General features: G+C 39.6%; 1 protein-coding gene across 1 annotated transcript in view; it reads left to right on the top strand.

Moving 5' to 3' along the window:
* Positions 1-17,240, top strand: part of TPRG1 (tumor protein p63 regulated 1) — a 143,298-nt gene that overhangs the window by 116,857 nt on the left and 9,201 nt on the right. The window contains exon 5 of the mRNA XM_011961603.1: positions 15,898-16,051. Within this exon, the coding sequence (XP_011816993.1) occupies positions 15,898-16,051 (154 nt within the window). The remainder of the gene's footprint in view (positions 1-15,897; positions 16,052-17,240) is intronic.

Below are 17,240 nucleotides of genomic sequence, written 5' to 3' on the forward strand. Positions count from 1 at the left end.
TGAAATAGGTTCTTTTAACATTAATTTCCTCATAAATATAGCAAACACTATAAGATTTCTATAATATTTGAAGACAATGAATATGAAGATGTGTAGACAATGTTCCCTTTTCTGTGTCACCTTTAATTACGCAACACTTACAGTCACACACACACACACATACACAGACACACAAACTGGTTAAACATTTTAAGCTTTAGGACAATACTCATTATTTACCTCACCTAGGGTGAGAAGTAGAAAAACTCCCACACCTTCCCACATTCACGCCTCTGTTTTATGTGCTTGTATGTGGAATAATCTTTCCCCAATCTTTGAATGACCATTTCTTATGATACTTTTTCATGCCCTAGTTAAATCGCCACTTCTTTCAAAATTGACTCGTCCTCAAATCAGATCAGGAATCTGCCCTCTGTAATGGGAGCTTCTCCCCTCAGTTTTCTCCTGCCTTTCTTAGAACCCCTGTCTTTCCTAGTAGACTGGGAGCAACCTGAATGCAGAGGCATGTCCTTGTTCGTCTCTGATGAACAATGCCAAGGCTGTGTTTTGAACACAGTTCAGCTCAGTACACATTTGTTGAATGAGTACTGTTGAATGAGTATTGTTGCTAAGTTGGAGTTCAGTACTTTATATCTTTTTTTTTTTTTTTTTTTTTGAGACGGAGTCTGGCTCTGTCGCCCGGGCTGGAGTGCAGTGGCCGGATCTCAGCTCACTGCAAGCTCCGCCTCCCGGGTTCACGCCATTCTCCTGCCTCAGCCTCCCGAGTAGCTGGGACTACAGGCGCCCGCCACCTCGCCCGGCTAGTTTTTTGTATTTTTAGTAGAGACGGGGTTTCACCGTGTTAGCCAGGATGGTCTCGATCTCCTGACCTCGTGATCTGCCCCTCTCGGCCTCCCAAAGTGCTGGGATTACAGGCTTGAGCCACCGCGCTGAGCCACTTTACATCTTTTAAACTACATTGTCTCTGTGGCTTTAAATTCGATTCATTTTGTTTAGTATTCATTTGTTAACATCAACTCTATTGGGTACTATTCAGATTGCAAAGAAAAAAAAAAAGGCCTTGGTCTCTTTGACCCTTAAATTATTATGAAGGAGTAGCTTTAATATTCAGAGACTCATTTCTTCTCTGCTCTCTGTAGAAATGTGTGGGGATGTGGCAGTTGAAGGCTTCATTTGTATCCCAAGCATCTTTAGGGGATCGTATGTACGTGCAAATTTTAATTTAAATGATTGGAAGTTCCCAAGGGTGCGTGATGTTGTGCTAGACATAATGCAGGATTAATTAAAGACCGTGCTCAAACTTTGTCTTTCTGGCTCTTACAGTATTTTGGATAATGCTTACAATGCAAATAGAATTAATTAGCCACATAGTGAAAAGTTTTGCCACATGCTAATTATGTTGTGGGGAAAGATGATTTACTTAGTTTCATTTTAAAATGATGCTTTAAAAAAAACCAGAAACATTTAGACTATTTCTTAAGCTTTGACCAGGACAGCAGTTTGTGTTTTTGTTTCTTGGTTTGTTTACCTGTTTGGGGGCTTTGTCTCCCTTAATTCAAGAAGGATTTATAAAATGGAGGCACATTTCATGATGAGTCGGTAAGTCAATGCTGGTCTTACCAAGATAGAACAAACTCAGTCTCTTTTGCTTTTGCCTTGAGCATTTAGCCTAAATAAGTCATCAGGAGAGTTTGTTCTCTGCCTTACAGTTTCTGATCAAAATCTTCTTTGTGAAAGAGCAGGTGCCAAAAATGGAATTTAACTGTGAGCTGTATTTTCCATGCCAAATTTCTTCAGAAGTCAATTTGAAAAACCAACTCTTCACAATGTAGTTTAGCAGAAGCAGGTATGAAAAAGCTTAGAAATTAGAAATTATATTTGATGGTGAATTTCAGGTGAGTCAGCAATGTGGTAAATCACCAACACAGCTAATGTTGCTGTTAGCTAAATTGCAGAAATACAGCCAATTACAATTATATAAATATATATATACAATTATACACAGACATATACAGTTATATAGAGATCTGTATATGGATGAACAGAAGGATGGGGTTTTCATGGCATATTCCATAGGATTTGGATCACTGTTGAAATATTGTTTCCCTTTTATGGCCACATGCTTTAATAAGGACACTGGAAAACTAGCACATGTTCAGAAGAAGGGAACTTGCCTGGTGAAGCAATTTTGACCTTGTCAAAAGAGGAGTGGTTGAAGAACTAGGTGTCTGTTGTAGTTGCTGTTGCTTTTTAGAATAAGTAAATACAGTGTGACAGTGAGATTCTATGATAAAAATGTTGTGTCACTGTAAACATTTGAATAATCTTCAGACAAACCTTATACTAGTCTGTTTTCTTAATAAAAATGTTTTTTGAAGACTTAAGTTTTATAACTCCACTAAATGATAGAAACAGTGTCTGAATTGCAGCCTTTGGATTTTGCCCTTCATCACAATTCACTTATAAACCCTCTTTTTTTTTTTTTTTTTTTTCCTGAGGCAGGATTTCACTCCCATGACCCAGGCAGAAGTGCAGTGGTATCATCTTAGCTCACTGCAACCTCTGCCTCTTGGGTTCAAGTGATTCTCCCACCTCAGCCTCCTGAGTAGCTGGGACTACAGGTGTGCGCCACCATGCCTGGCTAATTTTTGTATTTTTAGTAGAGACAGGGTTTCACTATGTTGGCCAGGCCAGTCTTGAACTCCTGACCTCAAGTGATCTGCCTGCTTCAGCATCCCAAAGTGCTGGGATTACAGCCATGAGCCACCATGCCTGGCCACTGATAAACCGTCTTCTGCTTAGATTCCTGTCTTGCAATCAGGTAAAAAACGATCATGCCTTTCACTTCTCTTCAGTACCCATGCCCTAGGTGAATACTTTAGATGACCCTTCTTTTGATCCTATCTAGCCATGCCCATCCCCGCAGCCTGAGGAGCCCTCAAGGCCAAGGATATTTGCCAATCCAGATGCCATACTGCTCCTCCCACTCCCTCTGACCACTTATTCTTAGCTGGGGTTACGATCACCTGGGAGCTCATTAGATGTAGAGTCCAGAATTTCAGGCCCACTCCAGACCAGCTGGATCAGATTCTGGATTTTTAAGAAAACCCCAGGTGATTCAGATGCTCATTAGAGTTTCTCAAGCATTGTTCTAAACAATGCTCTGAGTGTCTGAAAACCTAAAACTTCTTACCTGATGGCCCTACATCTGCTTGCAGGGCTTGTGTGAGTTTTTCAAATGGGGCTGTCCTTAAAGAGCATATCGTGCTGCCAATGGACATATATATAGGGCAGAAGGGTGACCAAGCGGTTACCATTTGGGAAGAGGACTCGTGTATGGAACTTGGGAACACGGGCTGGTTGTTCTCACTCATGTAGGCAAAGCCTGACACACTAAGGGACAGAACTCTAGGATTGGGAGAAATGGAGGGAGGATCCCAGGTCTCTGTCTGAACTATCGCTCTGGGCCTGGGTGGAAATACAAAGCTCTGTGGTAGAAGTAAATCTTAAATAAAAACAAAATCATAAAACCCCAAACTCATATGTATGCAAAGCAATATTATTGCAACATGAAGATAAATCAAAAACTTCAAGTAGAACTTAACTCACTTACCCCAAAGCAAATATACACTGTGGAATGTAGGTGAATCAGCTCTATTTCAGGAAGCACTGAAATTTCTCGACTTTGTGTATAGCTTAGTATTTTACACCATTTTCCTTCTTTGCCCGCCTAAATTTCTGATTTGACAGGTTGTGATGGGAGCCAAAACAGCTAGCAGGAATGTAAAATAACTCAGAAAATTATATTCTTGTGATTTACTTTGCAGGGTTCTACTAAAGAAGTGCTTTAAACCAGTGATGAGACACAGCCTTTATGTACAGTCTTGCACTGGTTCAGCAAAGTATGTCTCCTATCTGTATTTTTCAGAGGAGGAAACATATTGAGTATTCAAGTGACTTCTCCAAGGTCACATAGTAATGCTGGTGCTGAGAATTGAACTCAGATCTGCATCCTCTGACCTCTAAGACTTCTTTTATTACATCAAAGTACTTCATCAGTAGCACGGGATTTTTGTGGTCTGAGTTTCACTGTGGTCGGTAGAATATACACACTTTGGCAGGGAAGGGGCCACTGAACTCTTGCAAAGCAGTTTAAATGATTCATGAAGGCCATAACCTAGAGTGTGTGTGTGTGGAAGTTTGCTTTGTCACATAACTTACTGTATGAAATACCATAAATAAACTTCCTCAGGAAATGTCATGAGCTGAAAGAGAAAACAAATGAGTGTGTCACGTATCTTCTCTTGAAATTCGTTCCACTTCAAATTCCTCCAAAAGTGGGGAAAGCAGAGCCTTCGGTCCCACCATTTTCCTGGGCAGACCCGTGGTTTCCTCAAGGGCCATGACAACTGAGCCAGAAGTTTGTGTTAACTGGTCTAACTGCCCGTGCATATATTTCAGACCATCTACTCCCAACCTCTCTTAAGAGGAAATGGAAACAGGAGATTCTGAGAATTTTTTTTTTTTTTTACTTAGTTACTCTGTGCATGTTGAAACTTGGTTTTTAGGGTGCTCAAAAGTACTTCTTTTAAGAGGGGAGACAAAAATTTACACAAACCTGAGGCCAGTGATTTGCCAAATGTACCAATTTATAAGGAAGGGAGTTGCCTCAAAATGTTTCCTTTATTGTGTAGCATTTTTCTTGGTAACTTTGTAAGAGAAGCTCTTTCCTCTATCTACCTGGCAACCTCTTGGCACAGAAAGCCTTCAATATAGATGTGACGTGCCAGCATCTGCAGCAAAACACTTTCAAAGCAAACCACATACTATACACATGCAAACGTACAACCCTTTCTATCCTGGGCATTGCTCGAAATATCTCTTATGTACCCCTCAAAATTGATGAAGGATATCTCTTTTCTCCATCAAACAAACAGGAAACACTTTAAAATCTCGTTTTTAAACAATACAACTCAGAACTATAGACTAATGAAAAACAAAAGCAGCTGGAGCCAGATCACTCTGCTCTGAGGAATGGGTATTTTTGTTTTATTTTGAGTTGTGTGTGTATGTGTGTTTTTTTTTTACAGTAAAGACCATGGGTCTACTCATGTCCAACCTGTTTGACTATGAACTGCAAAATGGATATCATGGGGGCCACGAACGTGATTTAGACATCGATCCTGTTCTTGATCAGCTCACCATTCATTCGATGATGTAACATAAGTATATAGAATACTTTGGAAATGCATGCTAGAATTCTACTCAAAAGGCCTTGTGTATCTGGCTGAGAAAGTGTTTCTGAATTTGGTAGGCAACTGGAAGCCACTTTCATTTTTTGAGCTGGTTGGAGCGGCACTATGGGGCAAGGTAGCGAGTAGATTAGTTTAGGTGAAGAGAGACCACACATAAAAAAGTGAGCTCTATAATGATTAGCTTCATGTATGCTCACTGGGAAAACAAACAATTGGTTACTATAAATGCCTCTTTTCTTCATTGTCCTGTACAGCCATAGGATACCGTGGGATCATCAGGGGATGTGGAATCAAGAGACCTAAAATCTAGTGCCTGATCTAGCACCTACTACTTAATGTCTTTAGACCTCACTTTCCTCATCTGTAAAATAGAGATTCTGAAACTATCTTGTGAGCTTGTGGTAAGAACTAGACATAATGTACGTAGATGTCTTAACGCATTGCCTGGAACATTTAGTCCTCGCTCTTAAGACAGATGATGCATCTTAAATATGCAGGTTATCATTTCCATGTAAAAATAATAGGTGCTCATTATGGAAAGTAAGACTTTTTAAAAGAAGAAAAAGAGTTGTGTCAACAGTGTTAAAGTTCTATTGTGTCTTTTTCAATCCTGTTATATGCTTCCCACTCAGGTTTAGTGCCAGGGTAATGAACTGGAAAGAAAGCAGTCTTAATGTTATCCTTCTAAAGATTTTACTCTTCCTCTTGCCAGATTTGCTTTGCTGTTTGTAGGAAGAAGAACCAGAGCTAGACCAGATAAGCTCCAGATCCCTGCATCTGGCTTTTCATTTTCATCACTGAAGATATATTCCTGGTCCAGACCTAGAATCTGAGCATTGCTGGGAGTAGGCAACTTCTGCCAGCAGTGCCAATTAATGTCCCCGTTGTTAACCAGCCCTCAGATATCCTCAACATTCCTACTTTACCAGTAGAGCTCGTGGCTCTTGACCGGAAATCCAGGTCAGAGTTCTATCTTTGGGTCAGAAATATCTGGTTTCAAATCCTGGCTTTCACTAGCTCTGTGCCTTTAGAATTTTCATAATTCCTTTCTAGTTTCCAGGTATCAATAATTTATGAAGAACAAGGAGATAATGGATGATAAAATGTTTGTGTGCTGGGCACGGTGGCTCACGCCTGTAATCCCAGCTATTTGGGAGGCTGAGGCAGGAGAATCACTTGAACCTGAGAGGGAGAGGTTGCAGTGAGCTGAGATTGTGCCACTGCCCTCCAGCGTAGGTGACAGAGTGAGACTCCATCTCAAAAAAAAAAAACCCAGAAAAAACAACAAACAAACAAACAAAAAAACAAAAGTTTCTGTACTGAAAGACTTTCCAGCTAGCAAATATTGAATGCCTAGTAGGCACTGTTAGAGGCTTCACATTTGAAATTATATTTAACACTTTATAGTATGTTTTTGAGAAAAATGCAACTAATTCCACTTAACAGAAAATTAAGGTGCAGCAAGATTGGTAAACCTGCTAATCTTGCTGCAATGATGGCAACCATCATTGAATCTGTTGAAGATAAAGGTTATATTTCATGTAATGTTTTCTTCCCTTTTTTTTCTTCTGCCATTATAACCATTACCACCCCATCTTTGATTTTATCCTCTTTTGTGTTTGCCTCTAGTCTTCTTAGTGACACCCAGCAGGAGGCTGACAGATAGCAAGGCCCAGCCCCACTCTTGGCCTGGAGACCAAGGAAGGCATCCAGCTTAGCCACGGGTTCCATTCATCTCTGAACACACCATGCCTCTTCGTTCTCTTAGTTTTGCATCTGGCAGTTAGAGACAAATTTTTTTCAGTTAATTAAACCACACCCTACTGACTCCTCAGTGACTCTTCTTCACTAGCTTCCATGTTAGAATTAGGCTGCTCCAGACCATGCACTTTTCTATTGAATCACAGCACCCTCCCCTGCAACCTCTACCAATTTCTGTAGATTTCTTCTGGGCTGTCTGACTTCACCCTGCTTACTCACATGTAGCTGAACTGGACATAATTACAATCACCACAAACACACAAATTGTGGCACATGGCACATACAACATTTTTCTTATGTGGATCTTTGTTCTTATGATTTCCTGTCTTCAGTGTACTTAATGCTATTTTCTTGTCAAAAGTCTTATATCCATCAAACCCCAGCTAAAAGGCCCCCTACTTTATAAAATCATTAGACTGCTCTGAGTTTCTTGAAGGCTTGTTGTATCTCTTTCGAGGTCCTTGCATGCACTTGGTACAGAGTTGAAGATCAGTAAACATGTTTTGAATGAATGAAGCCTTTTTTGATACCTTTTGTGAGAGATTGTTCCTTCCTCTGAATCTTCATCACAATTGTATCCAGAGCAATTTCTCTGAACTTTATGGAGGATTTCTATCAGGGATTTACTTAAAATGTTCCCACTTAAAGTAACTGTTCAATTTTGAGGGAGTTACACCCTAAAGCGTTTGAAGGATAGATCAGGGTATGAGGCTCTGTACACAATATGACAATGTGTATATTGTCATACATACAATGAGTATGACTCTAGCAATGACAACATTTCATGTCATCCTCATCAGTGGAAAGAAAGTTATCGCTTTTAACCCTAGGATGACATTTGTTTCCTTCTGACAGACATGGACTTCAAATAGACCATTTAGATGCTCACAACTTAAAGTAGCATCCGGTTTCTTTTCCTTTCAAAAGTTATTTATTGTCAACTTCATTGGATTAGCTTTCCATTTAAAAGGCATCTGAGAAAACACAGCTTTTTCTAATAACTTGTTGCATTTTCCTGAGAATAAATGGCCTGATAAAGAGGATATTTTTATCATTTGCCCATGATCCCAATAATAATATGTTCCTAGTTTTCCTGTCAATAGAAGTTTAAAAAAAAGAAATTAGGAAAAGAGCAGCTAAAGTCAGGAATGTTGATAGCAGTAAGAAATGGTAGCCTGATGGTGATGGAAGAGACAGCTGACATAAGAACCAATAAACTTAGCAGTCAAGAATCTTTTAGAGCTTTAGGCAAATAGTCTGACTCTTCATATACAACAGCTGGCTTTCATAAAGGGAAGCAGTATAGGAATGCATTATAATGGTTTTGAGTGTTAATTTGGGTAACATTTAGATTTCTGTCTACATTTGGCGAATTTAAGGGGTCAAGGACACAGGACATAAATGATGAATAATAAATCCTTTCTAGGTCTTAAAATCTGGTGTCTTTTTGATAACTTTTATTAATTTAAAATAGCTATTTTTAGTAGAATCTGTTTAAGAGAATAAGTATGTAAGTTTGAGAATGACTTTCATCCAAATTAATTCACTGGAGAAAAAAATATTTCTCTGTGTTATTTAAGTGAAACCCAAATGTTGGTAATCCTCCGCTCTGGTGGGTCAAACACGTTAGATTAGTGTAGAGTTGGAGTGTCCTCTAGACACGAGTGCAGTGCCTTCTTTATTTTATAAGGAGGGGATTGGCACATCCGGAAAAGTGCCCAGTCTAAACCACAAAGTGACTATAAATGCAAGGATTTGAACCACATTTTTTTTGACTGCCAGCCCGGAGATCTTACTACCATAACATGTAACATTCTAAAAATGGAATAATATGACGTTCAAATTGACAGGCATCCTATCTCAGTCTGTAAACTCATTCATTCACCTTCATTAAACAAAAATTCATTAAGTGGTTTCTATGTACCTGGCATTGTAAGCAGCCATGTTTATTTTAGCATAAATATTTACTGCACAAACACATATGTATTCCAACATTGTGAGTCAAGAAATCTTAAATTGGACCTTTGGTTTGGAAGCTTTGTCTTCCCCTCTTCAGCCATGAACATGACCACCTCTAGGACAAGCACATTTAAACTTTCCCAAGCAAGTAAACATCTCTTTTAAGGACTTTCAGCATGGGAGATTCCATGACCAGTTTTGGTAACCCTTTTTATAATTATTCACTCTCACTTGATCTAAATTCTGCTTTTGATTTAACCTCAAGTCTTTTCTTCTGCAGGTTAAGATCACTTTTTTTCACCTTTTAGGAGAAGAAGGGTCAGGTCTTAGTAGTCTTCTGAGAATTTCTCATATTCATTAAGTTATCCCTTGGGTTATCTCTTGGTTTTTTTGTTTAACCAGCATAACATAAATTATTCTGGTCTTTCAGCATAGATCTTAATATATTGGGGGTAGAAAAGGACCTTATAAATGATCCAGTTTTAACTACCTGATATTACAGATGGATCCCTGGAGCCCAGAGAAGTAAAAGGTTCCAATTACCCAGTTGAATAGTGGAAGATCCATCTTTTGAACCCAGACCTTCTAATTCTCACTCAAGGTTTTTACAATGGCACCACAATGCCCCTGAATCTTTTCTTTATGAACATTGCCGATCTGCTTTATTTGTTACTTACCTCTGCCTCAAGTAATATAACCCATAGAATTTCATGGTTACCCTTGCCAGTAAGTGGTTAATCTCACTGAGCTAAAGGCCCTGGAAACTTCTGGGAGGGAGCCAGGTGAGCAAAGAGAGCAGATAAAGGCAGCACCTGCCCATGGGTTTGGAACAGCCTGGGGACATGGAGAGAATGTAAACACATTCTGCAAATCTTATTATCTGACTCTGTGCCAGCGTCTTTTGGGTTCTTGTCATGGAAAATATTTCCTCTGAGGTCATTCAATGAGCAAAGGAGCATTGAATACCCTCCAGGGTGCCAACTCTGTCCCTGCTTTTGTCCAGATTAAATAAGCAAGAGACTAACATTTCATGGGCCTAGAAGGTTGCCTTTCAACAATACATGCTCTAAGGTAGGGGAAAAGGAGACATTAAGAAAATAGATCATGTTGTTCTGAATTGCTCTCTCCCCTTGCATGCCCGCCTCCTCCCACTCACAGCCTCCCTCTGTTTGCTCACCCATACTTACAAGCACACGCCCTGCGTTTAGAGCAGGAGTTAATGTCTGTGCTTCCTCATAAATCTCGGTTTGGTGCCTCGAGCTATGTTTTTAATTCTGTGGTGGAGCTTTGAGATTTGAGATGAGTAGAAAGGAGGGGTGGCTGATGGAGGTAATAATGAAAGCTGCCATCTCTCCTTCTAGGGAGCTAGGCATCCTCATTCAGTTCTGCTAACAGGTAGGTTAGTCCCTTAACAGAGACTCTTTGGAGGCCAGGGTAGAAGGAGAGTGAGGAGTCCAGGGAGAGAAAGCCAGCTATGTTGCCCTATGCAAGAGGACATGTGGCTTCTCCCTGAAGAAAGAAGAATGCGCGGAATGAGCATGTTAACTCAGACTGAGTACTGACTGGCATATTTTCTAGCTCAGTTAAAAACGACTTAGAGGAGAGGAGTCCTTCCTGTCAAAAATAATTTATTCTCTTACAAAGTTGGTTATCAAAGAATGTTTTTCCTTCTTCCAACCTGCAGTCACTTTTTGTGTTGTTAAGCCCTATTTGTTTTTCACGACTGTGTGCTTTGCCGCTGGAGCAGTTTCTACTGTGTAAAGCTCACCCCCTCGGCATGTCTTTGCTTTTTTTTGTGTAGAAAGTAAAACTTCTATTGGTCTGCTATGATGATTTAAAGTAATAATTGCTCTGGTCTTCTATCCTGCCAGCAACGGTGTTTGAGTAGAATTCTGAATCTGAGTCACTGAGAGAAACTTGTAATTAACATGACTAAAGTAAGAACTGCGATCTTTGAGAACTCTAGTCTCAGTTACATAGCTATAAAATAAAAGAATTAGAATCTGACCTCTCCAAAAGGCCTTCCAACTCAGAGAGCTTAGAATCCTAAAAATCCATGACTATTACAAACCTTCTTCCGCCAAGTCCATATAGGACCCTTCCCCTGCCTCTGCCTCTTTCTGGGAGGCTTTGGAACTTACTAGAAGTAAAGAGTACATTGCCCTTCTTACTTCCACTACTGTCGGAATGGAGGCCAGATCCAGTTGGTTTCCTTGAGGATAGAAAGTGGGAAAAATTGTAATAAGTGATCCTCTATTTCTGTAATGAGATTTGCAAGTTTCTATTTGTGCTTTTTGAAGTCTGGGAACAAAGTGATAGTAAAATCAGCTCATGGATTGTCAGATCATGGACTTAGAGAGTTCAGGCACTGAGTCTGATTCATTTCTCTATACCCTGCCTAGAGACTGTGCTAAGGAAATGATGGAAATGAAAATAGAGAACTTTGGAATGTTTTAGAGAATCAGCTCTGAGGTGATTTAAAAGATTATTTTTAACCCATCAGAAAATATAATTAAGAAGTTAGGCTTATTCGGACTGAAGAAAAGAGAATTGAAGAACTTGTTTAAGCTATCTGAATGGAAGTATGTCTGATGGATTTAAATTCAAGCGGAAATCTTACACATGAAAACACTGATGGAAGGCAGAAGCTGAACACATAAGAAGCATCCTTGGACCCAGACACAGGTAGAAGAAGAGGGATCAATAGGTGAAGACAAGCATAAAAACATCCCAACACTTCCTCTGTGCTAGAGACTTGCTTCTCTGGTTTTGTTTATGTGCAGTGATTCCGGTGTTTTTCCTCTCCCTGCCCCTTTTTAAAAATTACATTTCACTAGTGGTTCTTGACTTGATGATCTGATTAAATCTGGTCATATTCTTTAACTCATTTCCCGTAACTACATCTATGTCTTCAAAGGTAGCTCAAAATTACTATATGGGTTAAATAAAAGAAAAATTATAAGATCTCTAACAGTACAGAGTGGGTAGTATGGTACACAGTAGACACTCAATATATGCTAGTGGGACAGTGCCTTATAGAAACAAAACTTTTTATCATCCATTATCCTCTTGTTTTTCACAAAATTATTGTGACCTGAAGATCAGAAAGGTGGTGTGAATGGTGTGAAATGCCCAGAGACACAGAGCTAGTGAAAGTCATGATTTATACCGAGTGTGATTCTAAAGATCTGAAAGGTGGTGTGAATGGCGTGAAATGCCCAGAGACACAGAGCTAGTGAAAGTCATGATTTATACCGAGTGTGATTCTAAAGATCTGAAAGGTGGTGTGAATGGCGTGAAATGCCCAGAGACACAGAGCTAGTGAAAGTCATGATTTATACCGAGTGTGATTCTAAAGATCTGAAAGGTGGTGTGAATGGCGTGAAATGCCCAGAGACACAGAGCTAGTGAAAGTCATGATTTATACCGAGTGTGATTACAGAAAGACAACTTCCAAATATTTATTTTCTTGATTATTTGGTGTTGGCAATCTACTTAGGACTTTAATTAACCCATCATAGCAGCTCAGTGAGAAAGACCCAGTCTTCCTCTTTTTTCTTTTTTGCGACAGAGTCTCACTCTGTTGCCCAGGCTGAAGTGCAGCGGCATGATCTCGGCTCACTGCAACCACTGCCTCCCGGGTTCAAGTGATTCTCCTGCCTTGGCCTCCCAAGTAGCTAGGATTACAGGCTCCTGCCACCACACCCAGCTAATTTATGTATTTTTAGTAGAGACGGGGGTTTCACCAAGTTGACCAGGCTGGTCTCGAACTCCTGACCTCAGGTGATCCACCCGCCTCAGTCTCCCAAAGTGCTGGGATTACAGGCGTGAGCCAACGAACCTGGCCAAAGACCCAGTCTTCTTACCTTGACAACTTAACTTGTTTGTAATTGTCTCCTTCACGTCCAGTGCTTCCTTATTTTCCTATAGTCTCAAAATTGCTCATATTGAGTATATTTAAGAATGCATAGCTGGCTTTGAGACAGAGGTTTTCTTCTGATAACTAACCAGATCCCTAGGCAGGCCATTTCCACCCATGAATGATGGCAGCCTCCTCAGAGCAATTCTTTTAACTTTGTGTCTATTGGAAATAAGACGATGTTATGCAATAGCAGGGCTTTAGCTTTGAATATATTTCGTACCTTAGCCCAGAATGGTGAAAAGACCCCTGAATGAGGTCTCCGGAAACCAGGACTCTTGCCAGCTCATCCCTGTCCTGTAGTGATGCTTTGGGAAAGTTCTGGTACTTTCTGAGTCTCAGTTTTTTCCATCTACAGAAAGGAAGCACTAGGCTATAGCTTCCAAGAGCCCTTCTAGCTCAGACACCTTATCTGCAATTCCACCACGAAATAACTTTTCCGTGTTTGTAGAATGTTGTGGTAGGTCCTGAAAGCCCCTTGTAATGATAGGCTAGTGCTTGGTGTGGCCTTCACAGTAGACGACTTGTTCTGCTCAGTGGGGCTAATTAGATGCTTCTAAACTAGAGAATTCATACCCCGAGACTGCTTATGGATGTTGTATGTACCCAGCCAGATGATTGTTACTGGCATCATGACCATAGCTGCCTCCACTCTTCACACAGTGACTGAGGTCATGGAATGCCTCAATATAGAGACATTCTATAGAACAGAGGAGGAAGTCATATTTTTTCTAAATATGGGAAGACATATTCAGAAGATTCAGAAACAGAAATGATTCAGATTCAGAAATAAATTCAGAAAGAGAAATAAGCTTGCCCATAGTTGTGTGACGTTAAGTGTCAAAATCGAGACTGTATCACAGGACTCCTGAACATCCAGCTCACCTCACTTTTACTCCACTCTGTTACCTCCCAGGATTTCTTTCATGTGAGTACAAGTTACTATGAAAAAAAAGTATTTCTAGTCATAAAGGCATCTGCAGTCTCCATGACTGTTCTAATGGTGTTTGACAAAAGAGAAGATGATAGTCTTTCATAGCACTCTGATACTAACGGCTCTGCTGGATGGCCTGATCAACCCCACCCTTGGAGAGATAACTTAGCTTTAGATTAATCTTCCTAGTTTTCACCTCTGGAGCTCAGGAACGAAGGTTGGCTGAACTTGCATATTTGGAAGTGTACAACATCTCTGAGAAAGGTCCTTGTTATACTCAGATTGACTGGTTATTTAGAAATAGGGTCACTCGTGAATTTCATGCTCAAACTTCATCTGAGGTTTCCCTAAGGTAGAAGAATATAATGTGTACTTATTAGGCAAGCTCTCTTGGCAGATTTTCATCCCCTTTGGATAAAAGCAAAATTGCACTCAGCACATAAATTGACATATGAAGCAGTAAATAATTCCATTGTGCAAGTTGTTTTAATGGACTCAATCCAGAATGCTCCATTAAGCGGCACACACAGAATAGTCATTGAGTTTAGAGTTTATTGTCAGGCCAGAAAAATAAGTGCTGGGGGATAATAAATGCCAGCATGCCAGCTGAGAAGGAGAGGGAGAAAGAAAATTTTAGAGGTATATTTATCTTCTATTTTTCTATTCTTCTCAATATTTTTATTTCCTCTGTTTTTTTTCCCCTACATTCTTTTTTTGTTTGTTTGTTTGTTTGGTTTCTTTTTTTTTTCTTCTTCTTGGGCAAAGGATTAAGTACAAAAAGAAAGGAGGGTGTCAGTTTTCAAATATAATCATCAAAAATCTGAGAACTGGCCAGCAGAACGTTTCAGGGACTTTTCTTACTTTCCTTTTGTGAGAAAAGTTCAGGTATTAACCAATTGGGGAGTGGAGTATTATATGCATTTGTATGAAATTGTGCTTATACAAGCTCCACATGGATAAACATTCAGAAACCATAACGGCATTCCCGAAGGAATCCTTCCTTAATACAGGAAGTGGCAGTTTTTTGAAGGCACCGCAATTAAGCTCTGTTTTTTCATTCCAGAAATCCCAGGATTTAATTTTTAGACAAAATGAGACATCTGTGATATTCCACAGGGCTGTTTAGAATTACAGGCAACTTAGTTTCCACGCTTGTCGAATGCAAGGTACCTGAGTTTGGCTTAACCTCCAGGCATCTCTTTGCATTCAGAGATATCTAAAACCACAAATCATAAATTCTGATGGACACGTGTGACAGAGGCCCCAGAAACACGGTTTTGTTATTCAGTGTGGCCGCAACTCCTCTGCCATGAGTTCTCTCCCTGTTGTCTCAAGCTTACTTTCTCTTGCTCTGCACTTAGGTTCACTAAATGACCAGGCCTGGGTTATGGCAGAGTGACTTCCTCCCACATCTTGTGGGTTAAGACTGTGAACGTAACAGGAAGGGGCAGGCACAGTCTTTCTACAAGCTTTGACATGTTTGCTGCTGCAATTTCACTGAATGGAATGTGTGCAGAGAATAGAGGACAAGGAGATTCAGAATCTGAAGTCACAGAACATTTTGAGTTGGTCATCATCCCCCTCAAAAATCATGTATGTTCTACCATTCGAGAAGTCCCATGTCTTTTCTTAGTCAGTTCTTGCTTTTGTGGAAACTGTTATTGTCATGGCATCTCCTTTCTTCTGGAAACTGTCTCCCATCTGAACTGTTCTGTTACTGTTCACCTCTTTGATACCTCCTATCTTTCTCTTTTAATTCTTACCATCAGAATCTTGGCGTAACGTCAATATCCATATTTCCAGCTCTGCACTGTTCTGAGTATCAGACTCACATTTCCAAGTAGGTGTTTCCCACATAGAATTCCTCCAAACACCTGGAATTTCCTATGTTTAAAACTAAATTCACCTTTTTCTTCTCACCCCTTAAAATCCTTTGAACAGTTTAACTAGCTGGGAGTTAAGGCACTTAGCAGCAATATGAAGGCTGACTGATGTATTACATTCTATTTTTTATCTTTTTTTTTTGGAAATGGAAATGACTAATCTAATGGAAAACCCCTTTCTTGTAGGAGACAAGGAGAAGGCCTTAGGATCTACTGGGGGAGTCCAGAGGAGCAGTCCCTACTGTCCCGCTGGAACCCATGGTCTACTGAAGTTCCCTATGCTACTTTCACTGAGCACCCTATGAAATACACCAGTGAGAAATTCCTTGAAATTTGCAAGGTAGGAGGCATCTTGGGTATCACTCTTAGATTAGCTTTGTCGCTGGAGTTATGTGCTTCTAGAGACATGTACTCCTAAACAAAACATAAAATAAAATAAAACCAGCAATTTATATAGACAAAAACAGTAATAGGTTTATAGATTTTTTTAGTAGTCAGTCTGTTTTTATATGTAAATATACATTATATTTATATATAACATGCTGCTTTTCCCTTGCTAATTGCATGCATTACCTACAGGGTATATATACTTTCCCACATATAATCACATTCTAATTATTTTATTCAGGGAAGTGTGGAATAGTATAAAGCATAGTTCGATGTGGTTCAATGTGTGGTCATGCTTGATTAAGTCACTTCTCTTTCTGAGCCTTGGTAGTCTCACCTCTAAAATGAGGATAATGAGCACTGCTTTTCCTCCCAACCTCACTGGACCATTATAAGGTTAAATAGAATGATGTGTGTATAAATACTTCATGAAGTGTAAAGCTATTCAGAATTTCTTTGTCTTTAAATTTCATCTCATCAAGCAGATTTTAGACTCATTTCTAAAGGGAACAGTTTTCTATTATTCTCTCACCTCCCCTGGGTATCTTAAGCAGTGCTGAGGCATTCTAGGTAGTCAAGAAGTAAAATAGTTGGAGCTGAAATGTATGAAAGATCAAACTTTGTATTTTCAATAAAACCAAATATACACATGAGTGCACTTATAGACCTAGAAATTCCTACCTTCTCTGTCCTTTTTATGTTTGCTTTTATATTATATCATTCATTTCAGAATATGACAATTCTTTATTTGCTATGAATTCAAAACTTGACAATCTGCATCTAAAGACTTTCTGTGGTTGATGGCATATATTATGTTTCTTGCATTAAACATACCTATTCATGCAAGTGTAAATATATATGTATGTGTGTGAAAATATTTTAAATTGATAGGTCCTGGGGATTTTAAAAAGAATTTGAGGCAACGTATATTTGATGACAGTCTAGATGGAGTCTTCATTCCCCCCTAATCCATAGATGAAATGACCTTGAATCACATTATTCTCCCATGGAAAGTCAATGTTCCTCTCAAGAATTATGCAAATGTCCTCAGGGATTTATAATGTCCTGGTTTCCCTCAGGCTTCAAGCTGTTATTGACACTAAACCAGCTTGGCATATGGATCATGTTGCCACTCTGTGGAG

Source organism: Colobus angolensis, unplaced genomic scaffold, assembly GCF_000951035.1.
Source record: "Colobus angolensis palliatus isolate OR3802 unplaced genomic scaffold, Cang.pa_1.0 Scaffold56, whole genome shotgun sequence".
Classification (NCBI taxonomy): domain Eukaryota; kingdom Metazoa; phylum Chordata; class Mammalia; order Primates; family Cercopithecidae; genus Colobus; species Colobus angolensis.